Source organism: Populus euphratica, unplaced genomic scaffold (genome assembly GCF_000495115.2).
Source record: "Populus euphratica unplaced genomic scaffold, PopEup_1.0 scaffold76.1, whole genome shotgun sequence".
Lineage (NCBI taxonomy): Eukaryota > Viridiplantae > Streptophyta > Magnoliopsida > Malpighiales > Salicaceae > Populus > Populus euphratica.
The window spans coordinates 1,274,691-1,299,223 of NW_011499890.1; the positions used below are offsets into that span (position 1 = coordinate 1,274,691).

General features: G+C 35.0%; 2 protein-coding genes, 1 long non-coding RNA gene and 1 pseudogene across 6 annotated transcripts; 1 reads left to right on the plus strand and 3 right to left on the minus strand.

Moving 5' to 3' along the window:
* The first annotated feature begins 1,449 nt into the window (after window positions 1-1,449).
* Window positions 1,450-2,338, plus strand: LOC105131130 (uncharacterized). Of its 2 annotated transcripts, none has more exons than XR_843374.1 (3): window positions 1,450-1,698; window positions 1,795-1,851; window positions 1,950-2,338. It is a non-coding gene; the product is annotated as an uncharacterized LOC105131130 (long non-coding RNA). The 2 variants fall into 2 exon arrangements; XR_843373.1 differs by having other exon boundaries at window positions 1,960-2,338.
* Window positions 2,142-9,168, minus strand: LOC105131129 (L-type lectin-domain containing receptor kinase I.8). Its single transcript, XM_011033948.1, has 2 exons — window positions 9,144-9,168; window positions 2,142-5,049 (listed from the first exon to the last, which is right to left on the minus strand). Exon 2 carries the CDS (start codon window positions 5,026-5,028, stop codon window positions 2,998-3,000), a length of 2,031 nt encoding a protein of 676 aa, XP_011032250.1. The 5' UTR covers window positions 5,029-5,049; window positions 9,144-9,168; the 3' UTR covers window positions 2,142-2,997.
* A 3,662-nt stretch (window positions 9,169-12,830) lies between these two features.
* LOC105131162 (L-type lectin-domain containing receptor kinase I.8-like) lies at window positions 12,831-14,945 on the minus strand (annotated as a pseudogene).
* A 1,333-nt stretch (window positions 14,946-16,278) lies between these two features.
* Window positions 16,279-22,650, minus strand: LOC105131131 (uncharacterized). Of its 3 annotated transcripts, XM_011033949.1 has the most exons (5): window positions 20,431-20,593; window positions 18,446-19,072; window positions 17,868-18,113; window positions 17,076-17,771; window positions 16,279-16,782 (listed from the first exon to the last, which is right to left on the minus strand). In XM_011033949.1, exons 2-5 carry the CDS (start codon window positions 18,705-18,707, stop codon window positions 16,739-16,741), a joined length of 1,248 nt encoding a protein of 415 aa, XP_011032251.1. In that variant the 5' UTR covers window positions 18,708-19,072; window positions 20,431-20,593; the 3' UTR covers window positions 16,279-16,738. The 3 variants fall into 3 exon arrangements, 1 of the variants encoding a protein (XP_011032251.1); XR_843376.1 differs by lacking the exons at window positions 16,279-16,782; window positions 17,076-17,771; window positions 17,868-18,113 and having other exon boundaries at window positions 18,726-19,072; window positions 20,431-22,650; XR_843375.1 differs by lacking the exons at window positions 16,279-16,782; window positions 17,076-17,771; window positions 17,868-18,113; window positions 18,446-19,072 and adding an exon at window positions 19,948-20,275 and having other exon boundaries at window positions 20,431-22,650.
* Between the last annotated feature and the right edge of the window lie 1,883 nt (window positions 22,651-24,533).

Consider the following 24,533-nt stretch of genomic DNA (forward strand, 5'->3'; position numbering starts at 1 on the left):
GTAATGATTATTTTTTAAAGTATATTTTTATTTGAAAATATATTAAAATAATTTTTTTATTTTTTTTAAATTATTTTTGACTTTAACACATCAAAATAATCTAAAAATATAAAAAATTAATTTAAAACAAAAAAATAAAAAATTTTAATTTTTTTAAAATACTTTTAAAACACAAAAATAAATAGATCATTTTACTCAATTAGCAATTTTCAAGTTTTTTTTATTATTATAATAACTAGAGGTGAAAAAAAACCAAAAAACCAATTTAATCGAGAAAGCAGAAAAATTAATCGAAAAAACTAAACAATGAAAAAAATTCAATTAAAATATTTAGAAAAACTTCTGGCTTAGTTTGGTTTCAGTTTTGTAATTCTTAAATCGAATAACCCAAATCAAATTAAACTGATTTAAATTAAAAAAAATATTCTATAAATATCCCTCACATATACGTCATACACAACCCACGTCACACCTTCTCAATCCTTAAACCTCCTACAACACTCACAAGTTCACACCCAATTAATTCTTCACGGTACTCACAAGTCCATATCTAATTAGTTCTTTGTTCTTTAACCATCCCCACCCAAACTCTTAAAAGTCCACAGACTCCACACCTAATCAATTCTTCACACCACTCATAATTAACTTTTTGTTCTTCGACTATCCTGCCCAAGCTTCCACAAGCTAGACATAACCTTTCAATATTTATTTTTCAATCATTTTTAGATTTATCATCCTGGTAACATTCCTAAGCCTCAAAAACAATAAGATTTCTTCAATTTATGGGTAATTAATAGAGGTAAAAAAAAGTGGGGGTTGGGTTTAATTTCATGGTTTGAGTTGATGATAGTTGCTGAGTTTTTTTTTATGAAAGGAAAATGAATAAAAAAAATGGCATTAGACACTAAGCAATGTTTATTGTATTGGTGATGATTTTTGTTTAAGAGTATAATTTTTGATGATGTAGGTTTTCAGATTTGTAATAATAAAGAATAATTGATTACTATGAAAGAGCGCGATGTGTTGTTATGGTTTTGTGGAAGGTCATTTACTTAAGAAAAGAGTGGTATGGATTTATCATTATTATTGAGGTTTCTGGTTATGAATATAAGTTTGATTTTGTGGTTTTTGGATGTTAAAAAACAATATAGGTTTTTTTAGTTTTTGACATGGAAAACTAAACCAAACCGAATTGAAACCGGTCAGTTGGAATTGGGTTTAAATTGGGTTTAGTTCGGTTTTGGTTTTTTCAAAAAAATTCAATTTGATTGTTTTTATAAGTAAAAACTGAATTGAACAAAAAATGATCACTCTCAGTAGTAGTTATGGCTTTTTAAAGTATTTTTTATTTGAAAATATATCAAAACAATATTTTTTAAAAATAATTATTTTAAAATTAATGTATTAAAATAATATAAAAAAATTAATTTTTTTTTTTTAAAAAAACCTTATCTTTCATAATAGAAACCTCACCACTCCACAGAACGTCCTTCCCTGATTCATTTCTTTTCCTATTGCGGATTGTCTTAGTGAGCTGATTTGTCAGTCACAGCCACCACAACAGTTGATCCATGGCTGCAGTCCTTTCCTTTGACACCTCTGTGACCAGCAAGATATTACCTGGAGGAAAGGGAGTGGTTGGTTCTCTCTTCCAAGCTCTCACGGGCACAATGAGTTCATATGAACACATCAGTACCGGTAATTTTCACTTTGATGGCTATCCTGCATCTGTATCAACTTCCTTTTTTTTTGTGTTATTTCTCGGGGAGGCTAATGTCTGTTAAATCTTTCCAGTATGAGCTTGTTTTTCCTAAGATGGAATCAAGTCACTTCATGTTTACCTTGCTCTGTGTAAGTTCTTTGAGGGACCCAAATTAGAATTAAAGTTGATCATTACAACTAATCTCCAGTGCTTAATAAATCAGAGTCTGTTTAATCACTTGGGGTAGTTGGATGCAGGAAACAGAAAGTGAACGTACCCTGTCCTAAGAGGTTGCGCTGCCTCATCTGCAACAAGCTGTGACCCAATAACCGGGAGAAATGATGGAAGCTTTTTTATCAGACATCTCTAGCCTTTTCATTAGGTAATTGGGTATCTACACTCTTTCTGAAAGCAGGGTTATTAATATTGCTGCCTTCTAATTGCAAATTTTGTTGCAATGTTTCTTTACTTTTTCTTGGCAGGTGTTTTAATCCCTTTTCAACCTACAAAGCTGCTGTCTATATCTTCTTTCTTCCTTGAACGTGGTTTTTGCAATCTTGACTGTTTGTAGAAAGATTAAAACAGTTATATGTGTATATAACATCAGCATCAAGATACATTATCACCAATTTTTTTATTCCACTACTAGTCTGTGAATAAACCACCCGGCCAGCAGCCATATCACACTGAACTGCACTCTAGTTAGGATAATCGATGATACTGGGTGTTGGATTTTCTGTATTGTGGAAAGCTGACTGAAGCCTATGCTTTCTGCAGATCATTATATCAGAAGTCAGAATAGTTCAATATGTAATTAAACTTCAATGTACAAACGAGGTAGGCATAAGTGATTAATCATTTGAGTCCATAACAGAAGTAAGTGGAGAGTTTTATCAAAAAAGAAACAAGGACTAAATGAATGGAGAAGGAAGATCTGTGAAACTGATTCTAACTAGTTTGGGAATGAGGCATTGTTGAGTTCAATTGTGGGGTGGGGTTAGAGCGCTGAGGTGAATGGAAGAAGCTACACGGCCATCATTGACTAGCATTGTTTCATCAAACATTGTACTATTTCAACCATGTGTTTTGCTTAAATCATAAATTATACCTATGTTTGTATGCTAATAAATTAACCCCTCTTAGAGCAGTCTTTGTGGTGCTTTGAGGATTACTATGGTATGCACAAACCTTCCAAGCATTCCAATCTACCTTCCTCTTCACCACTAATACCAGGCTTGCCACATGCCAGCTGTTAGTCTTGAGGTTAAAGAATTTATACCTCATTAAGCCATGATTCAACGACCACAGCTGAGGATTGAGTCGGTACTAGAGAAGGAATGAGCAGAGTAATCATTAGATCTATGGAAAGACAAGGTGAAATCTCCAGGTTCTTCAAGACTAGCTGGCATCAAACCTATGCTAGCACCATCAAGCGGCATCTCTGGCAAGGTAGCATTCCCATCCAAATATTGCGCAATTTGCCTCATGCTTGGCCTAGCTTGTGGTGTAGAGAAAGAACAAAGCAGACCTAGCTTCAAAACCAATTCCATTTCCTCCACCACGTAATTACCTTCCAATCTTGGATCACCTGTTCGTAGAATGTCTCCTATTTTCAAGGAATCAAGAACCCAGTCAACCAAAATCATCTTTTCTGCCGATTGTTCTGGCTCTAAAGGTTTCCTTCCACAAGCCATTTCAAGCATAAAAGTGCCAAAAGCAAAAACATCACTGCTGGTAGTGGCCCTTCCTGTTCTAGTAACCTCTGGCGCAATATATCCAACTGTTCCAACCACACAGGTTGTTTGAGGATTAGCCCCACGATCATAGAATTTAGCAAGCCCAAAATCTCCTAGTCGACCATTGAAATCATCATCTAACAATATATTGCTAGCTTTCACATCTCTATGCAGAACAACCTGTTCCCACTCTTCATGGAGGTAAAGAAGGGCCGACGCAACTCCTCTGAGGACCTTATATCGCTGAACCCAATTAAGGCTGGGTGTGTCATTGTGAAATAGGAGTTTATCAAGGCTTCCATTGGGCATGTAATCATAGACCAAGAGGAGCTCTCCCTTTCTCCGGCAATAGCCTAGGAGCTGGACCAAGTTCCTGTGCCTCAGCCTTCCCATGCTAGCAATCTCAGCAACAAACTGCTTAGTTCCTTGTTTGGAATCATGTGATACTTTCTTGATCGCGACTTGCATATTGGAAGAAGGCAATACTCCTCTGTAAACCTTTCCAAAACCTCCACTTCCCAGCAACTTCCTGTCCGTGAAACCTGTAGTTGCTTTGTATAAATCCTTGTAGGAGAATCTTTGAGGACCATACTCCTGTTCCCAATCTTCGCGCAGTTCTTCATATTTCTTCCTCCTTATTATATAAGCAGCACCAGAGATTGCTACCAGCAAAATGATTGCTGTTATTGCTGGGACCAGAATTCTTAAATATGGTTTTTTTCTTGATTTTCTTTGAGGGGGGAGTGAAGGCAACTTTGACACGTCAAGGCTTTGAGCTTGTCCGCCTCTGTTGAAGCTCCACCCCAGAATATAGTGGCTGCTAGCCACTGCTCCAGTAGATGAAGAAAAACCAACGTACATAGAATCCAACATAACAGAAGAAAGATCGATAGTTGTTGACAAGAGAGGCAAGGTTGGTTTTGTTCTTGTGACAGGAGCAACTGTAACATTGAGTAGCTTCTCTACTTCATCATAATCTATCCACACGTGCATCTCATGACCACTTATGAGAGTCAAGCTCTTATTCTCCTTTTCCTCATCTGAAAAGTAGGTCACCGGAGCAGATTCAATGGATATCAAGCTGTTTACATCAATTCCAACGTGGCTGTCATTGATGTCTTTAAGATCCTGGCTCGGAACTGCATCCAGCTCAACTGCCAATAGATGGTTTGAAGACAGGCCATTGCTTGTAGAATTGAGGATTCCAAAGTACTGAGCTGCCAAAGCCCCTGTGAAGTCCATAGTTGGAGAGATTGTGAAGGCCATGCCATGGCCACCAAGTATAGGCTGCTCAGGGACCATGGCAAACGCAAACTGGGTAGAGAATGAGAGAGACCGAGAATTGTTGAATAAAGATGTGTTGAACTGAAAAGGGAATGGGAAGAAAGCGCGGCCAATTTGCCGTTTTGAAGTGTTTGTCAGCTCTAAGAGACCATTTGGATGGATTTTTGCATTCTCGCTGAGGTGCAGGTTGGCTCCAGTGAAGCCATGATAGATGAAGTGATTTTGCTCTTGAGCTAAGGCCAAGAAATTCAAGGAAAGAAACAGGCCGAGTAGAAAGTGCAATGATTTGAACGATGCAATCATCATAAGAACGTGCAGAAGATTGGTAACAGAAGACAAACTTTTTTCGCTTCAGTTTCTCCGTAACAGTTGTTACAGTTTCAAATCGTCAGTCTAAAGACAAGACTGAATTATTAACACGTCTCTTCACATTGCTGTGACTTGCGCGCATGCGAACCTTCTCCGAAGCTTTTTCTCTGAAAAAATAGGGCAAGCTACTTTTCAAGGTTGATACAAGGTCAAAGAAAATAAAATTCTAAAGTCTTCTATGGCAAGAAACAAATTCTATTACTAATTGGACTTCCAAGATATTTATCATTTTACTGAATATTGCAGATTGAATCAACAGTTTTAAACCTCCGTTGCTCGGACATGCGGTGCGCAAGTGTCCGGATTCAGACCTGGTTTCCCAAAATTCCCTAGTTTGCTCACAGATCTGAAGTGCTGGAGGAACTGTAATTAATTTAGGGTAAAAAAAGACTGAAGTAACAAAGAGCACTGCAGTGCCATTTCTTTAATTTATCGAAACCAAAATAAAAGGATGTTCAAGCCTGATTCTTATGAGCAGATGGAGATGGGCTCGCAGATAGTCAAATAGATGGGTGGCCAGCGTGGTCGTCAATGTTTTCAAAGGAGCAAAATAAATTTGAATTTGATAAGTTTAATTAATTTAATAATATGATTAAAAAATATATTAATGATAAATAAAATAAATATTTTTGGCAATAGTTGATTATAAAAAAATAGCTGCTAATATAATACCTGAGAGCAAATGAAGGAAAAACCTGTTGGGGATTCATCATCACTTCACCAAGCAAAAAAACAAAATATTATAAAGTGAGTATTTTATATTTATATTTAATTAATTAATTTAATAAAAAATTAATTTTTTAAAAAAAATTAAATTTAACAAAGAGTGACAAATTAAAAGATTTAAGACAATCTATGTTATTTTCAAAACCAATGAAAGTTTCTACATAGAAAAAATAAATAAAAAATAGAGTCTAATATTTTATTAAATAAATACCGAATGATGAAATTAAAGAAAAACAAGCTTAAACAAAAAAGAGAACATGAGGGTAAAATTTGATAGGAAAAAGATTGGAGAATAAAATCGTAAAAAAAAGTTCAAATCTAAAACCCATCTAAAATAAATAAATAGCAATAAAAAAATAATGATGATGAAATTTAATAGATTAAAAATTTGAAGATGAAGTTGAATTTTTTTATTTTTATAAATTATTTTAAATAAAACAAATAATAAAAAAAAATCAACTCAAAAAAAAAATTAAAGTGTTGGTTTTAAAATCTAGAGGGCTAAATGTGGAAATCAAGAAGGATAAAAAAAAAAAATTATTAATTCTAAATCATTGATTAGCCACAAGTATAGCCTAGATAGATATGAAGGGGTTGTCAAGACAATTCTAAGATTGCTTTTAAAGCTAATATTTGTCTCTAAAAACCATCATGCTAATCACACAACTAGTATAGGAAAAGCTTATGTGCTAGTTTTTTAATTAATATTAATATTTATTAAATTATTATTAATCAACTTCATTATAATAATAATAAAAAAAAGGCTAGTTTAAAAAATAAATAAAAAATTCTAAAGGCAAGTTAATTGTTTTTGCTTGCAAGTGCACATCAGTCTTTTACTATGTTTAAGAAAGTGTTAGGATAAATAAGCCCCAGAAAATTAGTTAAATAACTCTTTTGTTTTTTATTATATTTTATCATTTTAAATTGAAAAAAAAAATACAAGATATTTTTGCTTTTTATGAATTTGATAAGATAAATGGGTACAGACTAAATTGACCTCAATATTTCAGTGCAGGGGCAAATCTGCAGTTGCACCGTTCCAATGAATAAACTTGGTCCAGTATGTGTCGCGATTAATTTAATTTAATTTAATTTAATTTAAATGGTGAACATAACACGAAAATTCCATTTCGACGACGTTATTCCTAGGTGGCCATCTTTGACTTTACACAGAAGAAAATTAAATCAAGAAAATAGGATGGTCAAAGTGGGCCCTCTGATTCTCTATGCTTTAACTCAAAATTTTTAGTCTACTTTGGCCTTTGACCAAGAAAATTGGAGAGGGTAAAGATGACAATAAACAAGTTGTAGCAGTCGCTCGCAAGAGATAAAAAATATTTATTTATTTATTTTAAATTATTTTGATATGCAATATTAAAAATAATTTTTTTAAAATATTATTTTAACATATATTTTTTTAAGATACACTTGAAAACACACTCTTCAAAAGAACATCGTAATAAATGAGTATAATAAATTGTAGAAATGGTATACGTCATGCGATGGTGTAGCCAATACCGTATGCATTGGCAAGACTCTCGTCTTGTCTCTTAATGTAAGATGCATGCATAGCGCACACATTATTCTTTTCATGTGCTACTTATCCTTGAACCCACTACACTTAATCCTATACCCATTTAGCCCTCCTCTTTTTTCTATTTTTATCTTTTTTTTTTGGATTAAGTAAAATTTGAGTTCTATAACTTATCAATTTTAAGAAGCAATGACAAGATTTATGGAATCATTTTAATTAACCAACCATTTAATAAATAAATTCGCCAAATTAATTATTTTAACATGAGAAAATAATAGGCTTAAAATAAATTATAAATAGATAAGAAATTAATCTTAAAAAATCTAAATAATATTAATTCCAAATTGCATGATTATAAGATCTGATAACTTACTTATATAGAAGAAATTGAAGGTTTAAATTGGCTTGTAAAACCTAAAAACCTTTAGATTAGAGAGATTTTAGACCATGTGAATTTTGAGCTTAAATCACGTGCTGGACTACAGTTTGAATTAATTATAAAATATTTTAAAAATTATTTATAAGTTATGATATATAGTGCAATATTTTAAGATGACTCGTTGAATTCTAAGAAGTAGCAATTTAACCTTCATAATAAATTATTGAATCATTAACACCAACAAACATGCTTTCTTTGTTTGTATATAATTCTTTAGTAAGTAATAATATGCTTATATAATTTATTATTTATTTGATGTGAAAGGCATCAAAATTATTTTTCAACAAAATCAACTTGATCAATCAACCATCATCGATTGACTTTAAGCAACCACAATAATCAATCAAGATGGATTCATCATGCATGCTAAATTTAAATAGAATTTATTATATGTTTCATAAATCTATTAATTCTGCTAGTTAAGAAATATTTATATGTTAATAATCAAACTATATAATTTTGATACAATTAAATAACTCCTACAAGTCGTCCTTGTTTCTGGGCTTACGGTCTGCAGGAGGGCAACTGTTTCATGGTAGAACTCACAAGATACAAGTGGTTGTAAAAAAATTGAACAAATGCTACAATCTTCAAAATTTCGCGGCAGCTTACGCTATATTTCACATCGAACAAGTCTTAATGTACATATTTTCGTAATCAATCCTCCAGGAAGCATGGCTGGTTCAACGACCACGGAGGTTGATTCAGAGCCGGACAAGGAATAGGAAGAAAATTCACCAGATGATACAGGGATTGTTAAAACATGCTCTGTAGATGCTTCAATGCTAGCTGGAACTAAACCGATTCCTGCACCTTGCAGTGGTAAATCAGGTAAAGTAGCATTTCCATCCAGATATTGCACAGGTTGCCTCATGCTAGGTCTAGCTTTGTTGCAGTGTGGTGAGATCTACTAATAGCTTAGTACACTAGGTTAGGTTAGGTGGCATAACAGGATCACAAAAAAAATTATTTTAAGAACTGAGATAGAAGTTTTAATTAATTCAAGGGTCCAGAACTAAATAATGATTAGGATATTTTGATACTTTTTAAAAAAAATTTAATCAATATCTTCTGTGAAGAAAAACTAAAAAAAAAAAGACATGAATAATAATATTAGTTATGAACATATTAAAACTAATTTTTTACATCTTAATTTGATGTACTCTGTTTTGATTAAAAATAACAATTTTAATTTTTTTTTTGAAAAAGATGGTTGAGCCTATAAAATAAATTTTTAAACTTTTAAACTTTTTTTTCTTATTTTTTTTGGATTTTTATGAATAAAAATACATTCAATATAAATTTTTGAAGAAGGGTTCTTACAATCATAAGAACCCGCAGAAGTTTGATTTTGCTTCTTCAGTTTCACATTGGTAAAAGAAAACAATAAAGCAACGTCGTTAAAGTCTTCTTGATCAAATCGAAGGCTTCAAGTGAAATGATTCCGAGAAGATGGTCAGTTAAAACGTGTTATAAATTGATTGATCCTTAATATTCTATCTAATTGATTGCGGAAAGGATTAGCTTAGTATCTAATTGGCTCTTACGCATGGAAAAGGCAGTCAGGAGTCATTAATTAGTACGAATTAATAATAAATGATCGACTATTATCAAAAAATACAGAAGAAAACAAACCTTGCACCTCGAGGTTTCCTTAATCCTTGCTCCAGCTTCAAATCCTTGGTCTCGAGACTAACATATTGTGATGATAACTTTTCGAGAACATCTTTGCCTTTCTTTGATTGTTGTCTTTTTATGTTTTGTTTTTCGTCCATGTCATTTAAAAGCAAGTGAACCCTCTCCAAAGCTTGTCAAAGTCGATACAAGATCAAAGAAAGTATAATTCTAAAATCTTCTATAGCAAGAAACAAATTCTACTACCAATTGGATTTCCAAAATAATAATTATTTTACTAAATATTGCAGATTGAATCTACGTTGCTCACACATGCGGTGCGCAAGTGTCCAGATTTAGACTTGGTTTTCCAAAATTCCCTAGTTTATCTTCACATATTTGAAGTGTTGAAGGAATCGTAGTCAATTTAGGGTAAAAAGAAGATTGAAGTAACAAAGAGCATGATTGTGGCATTTCACCAATTTATCCAAACCAAAATAAGAGTAAGTTCAAGTCTAATACTTATGAACCGATGGAAATGGAGTCTTAAGATTGTAAAGGCGTAGACATGACAAGAAAATTTCATTTCAACAAAATATTATTCATACCAGGCCACCCTTGACTGCGTATAGAAGAATGATACCATCTTAGAAAAAGCATTGGGCCTCGTTGAATATTGATAGGTAACTAAAAATGAAAATTTTATGTGTTTGATAGGTAACTAAAAATGAAAATTTTATATGTTTTGACTATGATGCTAAATTTATTAAAAACTCTAATATTTAAGGGTGTTCAGATTTTAAGAAACATGAGTTTTTTAATGTTTAATATATAACTCTAATTTTTTATTTACTTCGATTTGGATTGATGATGCTCTAAAATCTAGAATATTAGGAAAAAATTTGTTTGTTATGTTTAGATAATGGATAATCACATATTCATTTTTTATAATTGAGGATTTTAGAAATTGATAATGGGAATTGGTGATGAAAATTGGATTTCTTGCAAAATAATTTTTTTTAGGGTTTTAGAAACTTTTCGATAATTAAGTTATTAACTTTATTATAATGAGTTGCAGGAAATGAGTATTAAATTCTAAGAACAAAAAAATTTGTCCTTAATTTATGTATGATAAATGTCGAGAATAAGTTGTAAGAAAGTAAAAATAATGAATATCTTTCTTAGATCGTTCATATGTAAGAAAGTAAAAATAATGAATATCTTTTAGAACTATTTATAACCTTGAAGTTTCCTCTTTCACATCTAAATGGGAGAAAGACCTTTATAATAAATATTAATATTGAATGTAAATATTTTCTTATATGACATTAATTGTTGATGAGACTATCACATGCATATAGAAAATAGTCCTACATCAATTTACATACAATATTAATGTTGGTGAGATCATCTTTTATAATCAATATTTATATTGATTCACAAATGGATAGCTTTTAGAAGATTTTTTAAACAAAAAAAGATGTAAAGAGATAATAACCCTAAATTCTCATCTTAGATGCTTATATCAAAAGGAATCATTGGCTTAAAAGGGCAATGATTTGGTATCTTGGGCTTGATGAGTAATCGAGTTTAAGAAGATTGATTCTTTCATCTTGCTAGACCTAAAAGCATTTGAGTTTGGTACACAGTCGAGCCCAAAAGGATTAAGTCTGGCATCTAGCCATCCTCATAAGTGTTTAGGCATAGCACTTAGCTGAGCCTAAAGGAATTGAGTCTGATATCTTGCCTTACCCATGTTTGTTTGGTCCTAGCATGTTGCTAAGCTTAAGATGGTTGGGTTTAGCATCTTGCTAAACCCATAAATGCTTAGACTTAACGCATAGTCGAGCCTAAAAAGGTTACGTCTAGCATCTCGCCAAACCTACAGGTGTTTAGGCCTAGCGTTTAGTCATGTTTAAGAATATTAGGTCTGGTATCTTGCTAGATCCAAAAGGGTTTGGGTCTAGCATGTAGCTTAGCCTAGAAGAGATTAGACCTATAATTTTACCAAACTCTTATGCTAATGGTCTTGGCCTCTACTGAGCTTTTATAATGGATCTTCTTCCTCTTGATTCTTTTTAAACATTGGCTTTATGAGAGAGAAAAAAGGTTTTTAGCAGAAGATACATCAATCCACAGCAACCCTTTAAGTTTTTGCATATTTAATACGCATAGATATTGCAAAGACCATCTTTATAAATATGTACTCTTTAAAGACAGGCATGCACAATACATGTTTGGATAAAGAAGACATTTTCATCTTCTCGGGGTTGTAAAGCTCCTTTTACAAGAACCTTCCAGTCATGTTTTTCTTTGTCTTTCATCAACTACAGTGTGGTTGCGGTTGGTTATCAAATAGCTTTTCGTATTAAAATGCATGCCATGTTTTTCTTTGTCTTTCATCAACTACAATGTGGTTGCGGTTGGTTATCAAATAGATTTTCGTATTAAAATGCATACTAATGATTTTTTTTATTTTAAAAAAATTATATTTGATATCAGTATATCAAAATGATTTGAAAACACTAAAAATATATTAATTCGAAGTAAATAAAAAAAATAAAAAAAATTAAATGTTTTTAAAAGTATTTTTAAAACATACAAACAAACAATTCCGAGTTGTAAGACTCCTTAAACAGCTAGCGAGTTGTTTAGGCGGGAAGGTTTCTATATAGCTCTATCCCACCTCTTGTTGATAAGACATTTTCTTCTAATAGGAGGAAAATCTTGTTGTTGTGGGGCTGGGACTAGAGGAGTTACATCATGGGAAGGTGCCTCTTTTGTTGGTTGGGGCTTGCTGAGGAGGTGCAATGTAATGTTGCACTTAAGATGCCAGAACACCTTGAGTGAGAGCTTATACCTGGTTAATGAGTTGTTGAAAATTTAGGAGAGCTTGTGGGGTAGATATGCTAGCTGCCGCAGGAAGGTCCGTAACATTCTGCTAATAAATGAACATTACAATCTTGACACAATTGAATACCTCCAACAAGCCATCCTTACCTATGGGCTTATGGTATGCATATCTTAGGTATAGACCAGCCTCCATTAGAGTTTGATCCAACCACAACTTTCGTTAATAAAGAGACCATTGTTGAACTAAGCTTAATCATCAACCTCTTTTGGTGCTATTCTCATGGAGGAGACTGCATTTAGTATAAGTTGAAGTAGCATGTGCTGTCACTTTAACTTCATCTTCATGAACTTTCTGATATTTTTCTTTAGTGTAAACTTACGAACTCGTAGCTCGTTTATCTAGCTAATGCATCGCACATGCATTAATAAATTTAAATTTAATACAGGTTAATACTAAAGTCTTACTGATGCAAAATAATAAATTTAAACAGAGTAAAGAAAAATAGTACAGGTTAATAACAGCTCATAAGATACAAGTGGTTGGAAAAAAATTGCACAAATGGTACAATCTTCAAAATTCTGAGGCACCTTCCTCTATATTTCACATCGAACAAGTCTTAATGTACATATTTACGTCATCAATCCTCCATGAAGCATTGCTGGTTCAACGACCACTGAGGATTGATTCAGAGTCAGACAAGGAATAGGAAGAAATTTCATCTGATGATATAGGGATTGTTAAAACATGTTCTGTAGATGCTTCATTGCCAACTGGAACTAAACCGATTCCTGCACCTTGCAGTGGTAAATCAGGTAAAGTTGCATTTCCATCTAGATATTGCACCGCTTGCCTCATGCTAGGCCTAGCTACTGGAGTGCGTTGTGTACAGAGCAGGCCTAGCTTTAAGACCAACTCCATTTCTTCCTCCACGTGGTTACCTTCAAATCTAGGATCAACTGTCCCAAGAATGGCACCTCTTTTCCAGCATTCAAGTACCCAGTCAACCAGAACAACCTCCTCAGGTGGTCTTTCTGACTCTACAGGCTTCCTTCCACATGCTACTTCGAGCATAAATGTCCCAAAAGAAAAAACATCGCTGCAGGCAGTTGACCTACCTATTCTAGTGATCTCGGGTGCAAGATATCCAACTGTTCCAACCACATTGGTTGTTTGGGGAGTTGATCCATGGTCATCAAACTTAGCAAGCCCAAAATCTCCTAGCCGTCCGTTAAGATCGGCATCTAATAGAACATTGCTAGCTTTCACATCTCTATGCAGAACAACCTGTTCCCACTCTTCATGGAGGTAAAGAAGGGCAGATGCTACTCCCCTGATGATTTGATATCGCTGCGCCCAATTGAGGTTTGGTTTTTCTTTACAAAATAGGAACTTGTCGAGGCTTCCGTTAGGCATATAATCATAGACCAAGAGAAGCTCTCCTTTCCGCCGACAGTAGCCTAAGAGCTGTACCAAGTTCCTATGCCTTAGCCTCCCCATGGTGGCAATTTCAGCTACAAATTCCTTCATTCCCTGGTTCGAATCATGAGTGATTTTCTTGACTGCAATTTCCACCTTGGAAGGACGTAATTCTCCTCTGTAAACCCTTCCAAAACCTCCATATCCAAGGAGTCCTTTGTCTTTGAAACCTTTAGTTGCTTTGTAGAGTTCCTTGTAGCGAAACCTTTGAGGACCGTATTGCTGCTCCCAGTCTTCGTGTACTTCTTCATATCTCTTTCTCATAATGTACATAGTTGCAAAACTTGCTACGAGTAAAACAGATACTGTTATCAATGGGATCATAATTCGTAAATATAGTTTGTTAGTTGAATTTCTTTCAGGAGGAAGTGAAGGGAGCTTTGAAGTGTCTAGGCTCTGTGCTTGCCCACTTTTGTTGAAGCTCCATCCAAGAATATAGTGATGACTGGATACAGAACCAGTGGATGAGGAGAAACCAACGTACATGGACTCCAAAACAACTTCAGAGATATTAATAGGTGTTGACAAGAGAGGCTTTTGAGGTTTCATGATACTTACAGGAGCTAGTGTTACGTTGAGTAGCTTCTCCATTTCATCATAGTCTATCCACGCTCGCATTGGGTCCCCACTTAAGAGCTGCAAGCTTTCATTTTCCCATTCATGTTTTGAAAAGTATGATGCTGGAGCAGATTGAATGGATGTCAAATTGTTGACATCTATCCCAACATGATTGTCTCCGATATCTCGAAATTCAGGGCTTCTCGCAGCATCAAGCTCAATGGCAAGCAGGTGATTTGAAGATAAACCGACTGTGGTAGATTTAAAGAGACCAAGATACTGAGTGGCAGTGGCACCCTTGAACTCTGTAGATGGAGAAATAGTAAATGCAATGCCATGTCCACCACGCGTAGGCGTCTCGGGAATCATGGCAAACACAAAGTTCGTAGAAAATGAAAGGGACCTAGAACTGTTGGGGAAAGATGATTTGAAATGGAAGGGAAATGGGAAGAAAGCATGACCAATTTGCTGCTTTGAAGTGTTTGTCAGTTCCAACAAGCCATTGGGGTGAATACTTGCAATCCCGTTGAGGCTCAGGTTGGCTCCCGTGAAGCCATGGTAAATGAATTGGTTTACCTCTTGAGCCAAAGCCAAGTGTTTTATATGAAAAGAGCTAGAAGAAAATGGAGTGATCTAAGTAGGGCTTCCATTGAGAAAATTAAAGACAGAAGGTGATGCTTGCTTATTCAGCCTTTTAAGAACTTCTGTGATATGAAGCTGTAACCTTTGCTGCGTTTACATTCGAATCCTTCAGCCAAAACATCGACATGCTTTGCACAGATGCAACGTCAGCAACTTGGACTTGAGAAAAGTAATGACAATATAAAACACTGTGCGAGTGAAGTTAGAAACAGCTTGCGACTGCTAAATGGCTCTCCAGGTCCCACACAAAGACAATTCTAGAACAAAAAAAAAATATTATTCAAGGAAGCACATCAAGAATATTTTAACTAGATGAATTATAACACTTCAACTACATATAGTTGACATTCAGTGCTCGAGCTTGTTCTAACGAATTAAGGGACAGAAGTTTCAGTATGAAATTGCAATTTGTCAATCATAGGCGGTTCTTTTTTTAAAACAAGTAGAACAACTTATATGTTGTCTTGGAAGATGAGATATGGTATGAAATAGATTTTGGCAACTTGAAGAAAAAATGAGAGTTTTGGTTGCTCTAAGCTTGATGCCACTAATTTAAACTGATGTTCCTCCCATTGTGGTCAAGTTTCTACAAATGCAGGCATCTGAAGTCCAATGTTGTCAGCTTTGAATTTTCATGACAAATAATAGTAGAAGAATTAAGGGGATTTTTTTAAAATTCTTTGACTTGTCCACAGAAAAAAATAAATAAAGTAGTAATGACCTCATAATATTGACAGTTGCTCCTCCCCTTCAAGTCCCAATTATAAATTCAATGACATGCTGAAGATAATATTTAGTCTGATGTCATCCCTGATTAATTAGGATGCTACAAACAGTCACCTGTCGGGTTCGGTGAATTCCTTTACAAGAAATGATGTTTCACCGTCAGATACATGTTTGAAAAATGGGAACAGCTTTATCGAGGAAAAACATGTTGAGGCGTTACAAAACCACGGGAACATGCACGATAACTGATCCCAGTCCCGGTGGTCTCTTTTCACGCTCCTGTAATAGAAGTTTAAACTAGTATCTGGGAAGGACATGTGACAGCGATCGTGAGCAACGTCGTTTTGGTATTTTCCCAGGGCAGTTCTCTGGTTTTGGTAGTCATTTTAGGTACTTAATCGTATCAGTTCACCATCGGCTAAGAGTCTAAGACTGTTAGTTTTTCTGTGAGTATAATGAAAAACAAGTGCATGGCATCAATCTTCCTGCCAGAATGATCGAATCGTAGCCCCACCACCATGATGTCCCTTTTTGAATATCTGCTGTGTAGTTTATATTAAGTAATTAGCAGCATTAATGAACTGATAATCTTAATTTAACAGCATTGAATGTAAACATTTTGTTACTGTGTTCTCTCTCCCTGTGTGTAATGTTCGCAGTCAAAAAATAAGGCAAAATGCACCTTACGATCAACAGAGGTCAGTTAATTGATGTTCATAAAACAGTAGTGAAAGAAAATTGCTATTCCTCGTGATTTCCAGAATTCCATTCCGTCCACTTTGCCACTGATATTGAGCTCACCCGCTGCTCAAAAGTGAGCCATTAGAGATAAATCCCATCAGGTTATTTAACATCGCTGATTGAAACTACCACTCTGATGATTGAATTAGTTTCAGATGAGGAATAGGAAGAAATGTTACATTCAGTGCAGGGATCCACAAAATACAATCTCCAATTACTTATCGCTAATTCTAAGCAATTATCGCCACCATCATTGGCAAACTACTTATTGTCATATATAGAATTTGGTGCGCTGAATGGCAAAAAAAAAAATATTATCCATCGAATTCCCCATTCAGTTGGTTTGAAGTATCCTTCCATGATTTTCTTCTTCAATAACTGCAACGACAAGATATCCCATGAGCAAAAGGAGGTGTTCCTGAAGTAACAAATTATACTGCAGATTTTAGCCCTAATAGCAGGTAACATGAGCAAAAGGAGGTGTTCCTGAAGTACTTGTCAACAAATTATACTGCAGATTTTAGCCCTGATAGCAGGTCAGGACAACCTTTTAACAATAGTAACTATGATAAAATCATGTTACTACCTATAATCCATTCTGATTAGAGCAACTCTCCACCAATATTTCTAATTAATTGCACTACTAGAGAATGAAGGAAAAATTAAGTTACCTTCATGAGCATCGATTGAGATGGGGATATTTGAGGATGAGTTCTTAGCTGAATGGTAAACTGTAGGTTGGGGGGACTCTGAGCCCCGAAGAAGAGAGTTGACAGCATCTTTCACCTTATCCACCATACTCATATCACCAGAAGCTTTTCTTGGACTTATTGCTTGAGATATCACTTGAGAAAGTGCTCTGTCATCTTCTCCTGGCTCAAATTTGTGGATTATATACTCCTTCACTGAAACTCCTTTATCCCATTTTTGCTCCCCGGTTCTGAAATGGTAACCAGATGCTGCATCTGTTGGGGCTCGGGCTGGATCTGATGCAACTTGGTCTGGTGCTCCTTTGGTTGGTACTGCTACAGATGATGATGCTTTGCCTTCGCCCGCAGGGTCCAATCCTGCTGCATCTGATGCTTCAGGGGTTGAATTAGCAAGGCTTTGAATCTTGGAAGTTATGGCATGGGTGGCATCAGATACTGTGGCGCATGCTGGTGCCAGCTTCTCTGCCATAATTTCGGATAATGTCTTGGAAAGGTTCTCATTTTCGTGTTTCCCGTTCACGGTTTCAGTTACTGGCTTGTCTTCAGCACAGGTCACACTACTAGGCAAAACATGCTTCTCTGGTATCACAGGAACTGCTCTTGGATGCTGTCTAGCTGCCTCCGTGTACCCCTCAGGAGCCATCTCTGATTCGTACACTGAGAGATCATGTAGACAAGTTAATTAAATACACATTCATTTAGGCAAATATTCCAAAGAAATTTTTCTCTCTTTAGATTTTATGGTGTTCGTACGTGGCGCTCCAAGATATTCAGTATCTTCTTCAGCTTCATCATTATCCAGGCTAACACCCCATGGAGGAGTGGTGTTACTGTCATCACTATGCTTCTTTTTTATGAGATTGCTTCGCCATTTCTTGGCCTTCTCCTTCACTTTAGCAATAACTGATTTCTTGTGATTGGGGGATTGATCATACTCCAGGTCATGGTCCTTCCAAAAAGTTGGTGAGGAGTGTGGTGACCACCTAGATACTTCCTCAGCTGCTCATGCAAACCTCATAGGTCAGAAGTGACAGGAACATGAATTTTCGTGACTTTGGTATCAATTAAAAGCATTTATTTTTCACAAACAAATTACGTTGTAAGCTAAATTAAAACACATATGTTATCAATTCTCAATATCTAAAGAAAGTGTTGATGTATGAACTGAACATAAACAAATCCTAAAATATTCTTAAGCTCCCGATAAGCAATAGCTCAACCACTTGTTATTCCCATTTCCTATTACACTCGAGTTCAAGCCTCCTTGGAGAAACAGAACCATTAAGCCTTTCTTCTATCATGGAAGGTTATATTAGAGTTTATGCAATTACCTCGTAGAAGTTCTTCCACGGTTGGGCTGGTTGGAGTTCTAGGGCCGTTACCATGTCTGTGCCTGAATGCAATTGGAGCCATTGCTCCAGTACGTGATTGAGGGTGCGCCATCATTTCCTTCAGCGTTGCGTTTCTCCCCAAATGTCCATCCTTTTTTCTGCATCTCTTATTACAGAGAGCGAAATTTAAGAGAACGGAGGACGCCCAAGCATCTCTTTCCCGGAGTTCTTGCACAGGCAGTGAACAAGAGCCGCATGTCATCTGTGGTAAAAGCCAAAAGGTAGAGAGACTTGTGGGCTCCAATTTTACATGTGGCAATAAGATAATGCAATTAAATTGATTGCAATTGTTTGTCACAAAAAGTAACCACTTGCTGAAATAGCAAGTTGACTAAGCCTGCATGAATGTTTCCCCTTTTGTAGTCTTATTGGCTTCAAAGAGGTATTTCCTCTTGCATGGTCGCCTTGATCGACCACAGCAAAACACTAGCCACCATGGTCCATGGTTAAAAAATGCAGCCCGCCCGCCCGCCCGCCTTTTTTCCAGATCATAATCATATGCAGAAGGCGACAACCATCCTAACCCTGACTATCGCCATCAATTTAGCTGCGCCCCGCTTTGTCTCACTACATTGTCTCGAACACACAAACTTTGGTTATAAGAGCGTGAGCATCAAATCCAAAACAATAACCAAAGCATGAAGAGATACAAAATTTATGAACAAGTAAATTCTTCGCATGTTAGACTTCTCTCATATCAAATTCACTTCAAATAAGCACAAGCTTCTATAGGAAAAGAAAAATCACAACCAAATCTATATTTTTTTGTAGATTCTTCTCAAGCCTTTGGCTGTTTCTATTTAACTCAATTCAACTTTAATCCCAGATCGCTCGAGGTCTGGTGGAACTACATTGTGACCTTCCATCATATTTCTTGTCCAAGAAAAAAAAGTAATTGCCACGCTCGAGGTCTGGTGGAACTACATTGTGCCCTTCCATCATATTTTTTGTCCAAGAAAAAATGTAATTGCCAATAAACGAAGAAAAAAAAAAGTTTACATTACATGAAAATGTATGCCCCTCATGAAACTTCCTTGTACCAAAAGCTAAAGATTGAAGGGGACAGCCAAACCAAAACGAGAGTAAAAGAGCGAGGAAAAGCAGAAAGACAATGAACAAAAAAAATGATGGAATCTCATTACAATCTAAACTTTTTAGGGAATAAGTCAGTAATTCATCTATGAGATTTTTCTTTCCTTTTCTCCCTTCTCGAGAATCTCTGGATGTTCCCATATAATTTTTTTACCTCCATGATGCTTTGACTATTTGGATCTCACTGGTGTTGAATAATCGATGACTGTCTTCAGTGGCAGGATGGAGTAAAATAAATGAGGGGGAAACGTGAGAAAAATACAAGGATGAAGGTGACAACTAAAATAAGCAAACTTTTGGAGGGGGTAATTGATATAAACCTTAGACATATGGGGTCAAAATAACTTTCGAAAAATAATAGAGGGGCGTGGGGGGTGTTGGGGATGGCTCGCACCCTGCCAAAAGGTGCAGCGCCCGCCTTGGCTATTTTAGTAATTCATGGGACACACTGCATTTCATGGTTCTGCTTCTATTCTGATGGAGGCCAAATCTTAAGAGCACAACAAACTAGTGGCTAGCAGTTTGCTTCACCGGCAGTGCATCATGTTATTTCTTCCTCCCATTCCCATAGTTCATCATACACAATCACCCATCCGCACTCTTTTGTATGGCTGGATCAAAAGAACAGACTTGAAATCTGTAACCTTGACTCATCCTTTCAGACAGTTGATTTGAGAACTGTCTAAAGTAAATCCATCATTATTTCATGCCCCGTACAATAATCAAAGCCAATTACGATCGCAAATTTGCGAAGTCCATTGTGCATTCTCAATAATATAGGAAAGAAGATACACTAAGTGGTTTAAAATGCAGCTTTATGGAAAATTTCTTACCATTTTTTCTCACCTAAATAGCTGATCACTCCTGTATGCTAAAAGCAAACCAGGTAAAAAGTTCTGTCAGCCACTGCCTGACAATGACTGTTCAAAACCAGCTACTATTCTGCTGCAATGACACTGGGCTGGATATTGCAAGAAAAAAACCAGGCATCCGTTCTCTCAAGTCCAACTATAACCAGGCTTCTTCCTTAGCCCTCTATCACACATCAGTTTCCGTATATCTGCTGCATCGTCCCAATTACCCTCCACAGTCAATACACTGGATAGCAGTACATATGTCGCTGGATCATTAGGCCAGAGCTCTAGAAGCTTTTTTGCAGAACGTGCAGCAATCTCTCTATTTCCATGAACCAGACTAGCACTAAGAAGAGCTTTATAGACTGAGGGCGCTGGTACTATAGGCATACTATTAATGAAGGCTTCCGCCTCATTAAGATACCCAGCTCGACCAAAAGTATCTACAAGACTGGCATAATGCTCTACTTCAAGGGGTTCTAGCAAAATATCACTTTTCATCGCGTCAAAATACTCAATTCCCTTATCCACAAAACCAACATGGCTACAAGCACACAACACAGCAAGGAAGGTAGAACTATTCGGCTTGATTTCAGTTTTTCTCATTTGTTCAAACAATTCCACAGCCTCTCTGCCATACCCATGATGAGCAAATGCTGTTAGAAGTGCATTCCATGAGATCACATCATGTTCCTCCATGAACCAAAAGACCCTCTTTGAATCACCGATGGCTCCACATCTCGCATACATGGAAACAAGCCCGTTTTGAACATTCAAGTGTGAAATATAGCCAGTTCTGTGAATGAGAGCATGCATTGCCTTTCCCTCTTCAAGAAATGAACTATTCCCAATTGCTCCTACCACGCTTGTTAACGTGTAAGAGTCTATATCAATACCAGCCTGCTTCATTTCATGGAAACATCTGAGAGCTTCCTCATGACGCCCTAATTTAGAGTAACCAGCAATGACTGCATTCCAAGCTATATTGTCACATGTAATAATAACTGAGCACACCTTCTTGAAGTCCTCTAAACTACTACTACACTTTGAATACACGGTGACCAGTGTAGCTGCTATATACACATTAGACTCTAAACCTAATTGAATTATACAACAATGAACTTGCAAGCAATAACTTAAACAATCAGGACCAGAAAATGAACTTAGCAAGCTGTTATAGGTTACACAATTTGGCCTGAGATCCTGACGCACCATTTCTTTAACCAAAGCCATTGCTTCATCAGGTTTTTCAATCTGTGAATACCCAGTAACCATAGAAGTCCAAGTAATTACATTCCTATTCACCATATGATCAAAAACCAGCCTGGAATCATCAACATCGCCACACTTTGAGTACATATCAACCAAGCTCGTCCCCACAACAACATTATAACCCAATCCAGTTTTCAAAATTAGCCCATGAACCTGAGTCCCGACTTCTCTGTCCTCTAATTGCGAGCAACCTGCCAGACAACTCGAAACACTAAACGCTGACACATTTATAGCAGCTTTTAACATCTTGATAAACAATTCAATAGCTATTTTCGGACAATTGACAGCCAAATACCCGGAAAGCAACGAATTCCACGTAACAACAGTTCTTTGAGGCATTTGATCAAACAATACTCGTGCACTTGAAATTTCGCCGCATTTGGCGTACATATCAACGACAGCACTACAAATGTACACGTTTGAAATAAAACCCAATTTGAGAATAGTTGAGTGGGCTTGAATGCCCAAATGGAAAGAACCGGATTTGGCACAAAAGGACACGATTTTGTTGAGAAAGTAAGGATTACATAGAGAGCCATGTCTCGTGAATTCAGCAATGAGATCAGAATCAACTGGGCTTGATGTGTTCTGGTTGTTGTTGAAGGTGCGGCTGTTACTGTGTTCCTTATGGTGGTTGTGGCTTGTTAAAGCGCGGGAAAGCAGGTGGTTGGCGGATTTGGATACTTTCAGTTTCCGTAGGGGAGAAGCGGAAGAACACAAGCTCATTGCCTTCGTTCGTTCAAATGTGAAATGAAAGCCCAGCTGATTTTCAGGTTCAGGTCAGTCTGTCTGTATCTGTCCATCTTCCAGCCCATAATCCTTTTCCGTCTGATTTGCGTCCTGATCCGAGTTTTTCCTAAGCGGTGACTTTTACGTTTCCTGAAGATTTTCTTTCTTTTTCTCTTTTTCTTTTTCTTTTACTTTTTTCTTTTCCAAGTCCAAGACTATTTTTGGATAACTTTCATTAAAATGTCATCTAAAATTTCAGTAATTTTACTATTTTAAGTTTTTTAAAATACAACATCCATCTACTTCTCAAGATAAAATGTTTTATTATTACATACTCTATAAATCTTGTTAACAAAAAAAATAATTAAAAAAATATTAACATTAAAATTTTAAGTTAAAATTATCCAAATTATCCTTAGTGCTAAAAATAAAACATCTTAAACTAAAAACTTTAAAATACGAGATATTAGGTTTTATTTTTAATTTTCATCTTAAGTTAACATGATTTAAAATATAACAAGATATATTAAATAGATTATATATTCTTTTCAAGATGTATTTGAGAATGTTTTTTTTATGTTCAGATAATCTTAATATTCTACTCATAAGATATTAATAGGATTGTCTTTGGTGTTTGTTTTTGTGTTATTTCTACCTTTGAGTAAGATGAATACATAATTTTTTATATGCTAAAGAATTAATATAAATACTTGAATTATTTATATAGAATTTGATTATGTTTCTTGGTGATTCTTATATTATTATTTATTCTTTGTTTATGATTAAACATAATCACTTATTGAAATTAAATATTTGATATGAACCATTATATACGTCTGAATTGATAGCTTCTCATTTAATTAGTGTCGTGAGTTGAACTTTGATTTATGAATTTATCATGTTATTATGATATGAACATATATCATGTCAATCAAAATACTCATGCTAACAAGGTAGTATTAGTTTTTATACACATTATATTTGAACCCTAATTAATCAGGGGAGTCATTAACTTGTAATGATTGATTATCTCACAGTACAAAGCGTCATGCTCATTACATTTTGATTTTCTGATGAGTTTTATCTTATAATATTCTTGCTATGGTCTATTTGAAAAACTTTCATGTAAGAACTTAAAGTCTTGTTTGTATATATATTTCTAATTATTGTGTTACCTCGTATATGTATATTAAGTATTAGTTACTCATTAATTTGTTGAACTCATCTTCTTAATATTTTTCTTTTCAGGCTTACAGCTTGTTAACAGGTTATTATAGAAATACTTATTCTTTTTTTATGATTAAGCATGATCACTTATTGAAATTAAATATTTGATATGAACCATTATATATTTTGAATTGATAGCTTCTCATTTAATTGATGTCATGAATTGAGCCTTGATTTATGAATTTATCTGTGTTATTTTGATATGAACCTATATTATATCAGTCAAAATACTCATGTTAACAAGTATTTAGTCTTTAGACAAATCATATTTGAATTCTAATTGATCGGGTGAGTCACCAACTTGTGGTTATTGATCATCATATAGTACAAAGCGTTATGCTCATTGCATTTTGATTTTCTTATAAACTTTATCTTATGATATTAAAAACTTTCATGTAAGAATTTAAAGTCATATTTGTATATATATTCTTAATTTTTATGTTACCTTGTGTATGTATATTAAACATAAGCTACTCATTGAGTTGTTAATCTCACCTTCTTATTATTATTTTTTTCAAGTTTATAGCTTGTTAATAGGTTATTATAGAAATACCTTACATTGATTATGATTTTTTCCTGTATTATAAAAATAGCCTCTTTAAAAATTTTTCACTTAAACTCTTAAAGGATTATAATTTTTTAAAATATAGCAACACTCTCTCAAATAGTAGATAATATAACTGGAGCTTATATCTCTATAACTCACTCAATAGCACTTAGAATGTATAAAGGTTTTTAGCCATAATGAGTGTAAGAATTTATACTTTTGTGCAAAAATATGAAAGTTTTAATGCACAAATATGAATATGATTTAGGATTAATAATTTTAAAATTGCTTTTTTATCTTAAAATAG

Bases quoted from the DNA above. Each gene is read 5' to 3' on its own strand.
- LOC105131129 (XM_011033948.1), bottom strand. From the start codon at position 5,028: ATGATGATTGCATCGTTCAAATCATTGCACTTTCTACTCGGCCTGTTT.
- LOC105131131 (XM_011033949.1), bottom strand. From the start codon at position 18,707: ATGACATGCGGCTCTTGTTCACTGCCTGTGCAAGAACTCCGGGAAAGA. The intron at 18,114-18,445 runs GTAATTGCATAA...TTGCATGAGCAG, and splicing joins CGTGGAAGAACTTCTACGAG to CTGAGGAAGTATCTAGGTGG. The intron at 16,783-17,075 runs GTAACTTAATTT...TTGTCGTTGCAG, and splicing joins CTCAATCGATGCTCATGAAG to TTATTGAAGAAGAAAATCAT.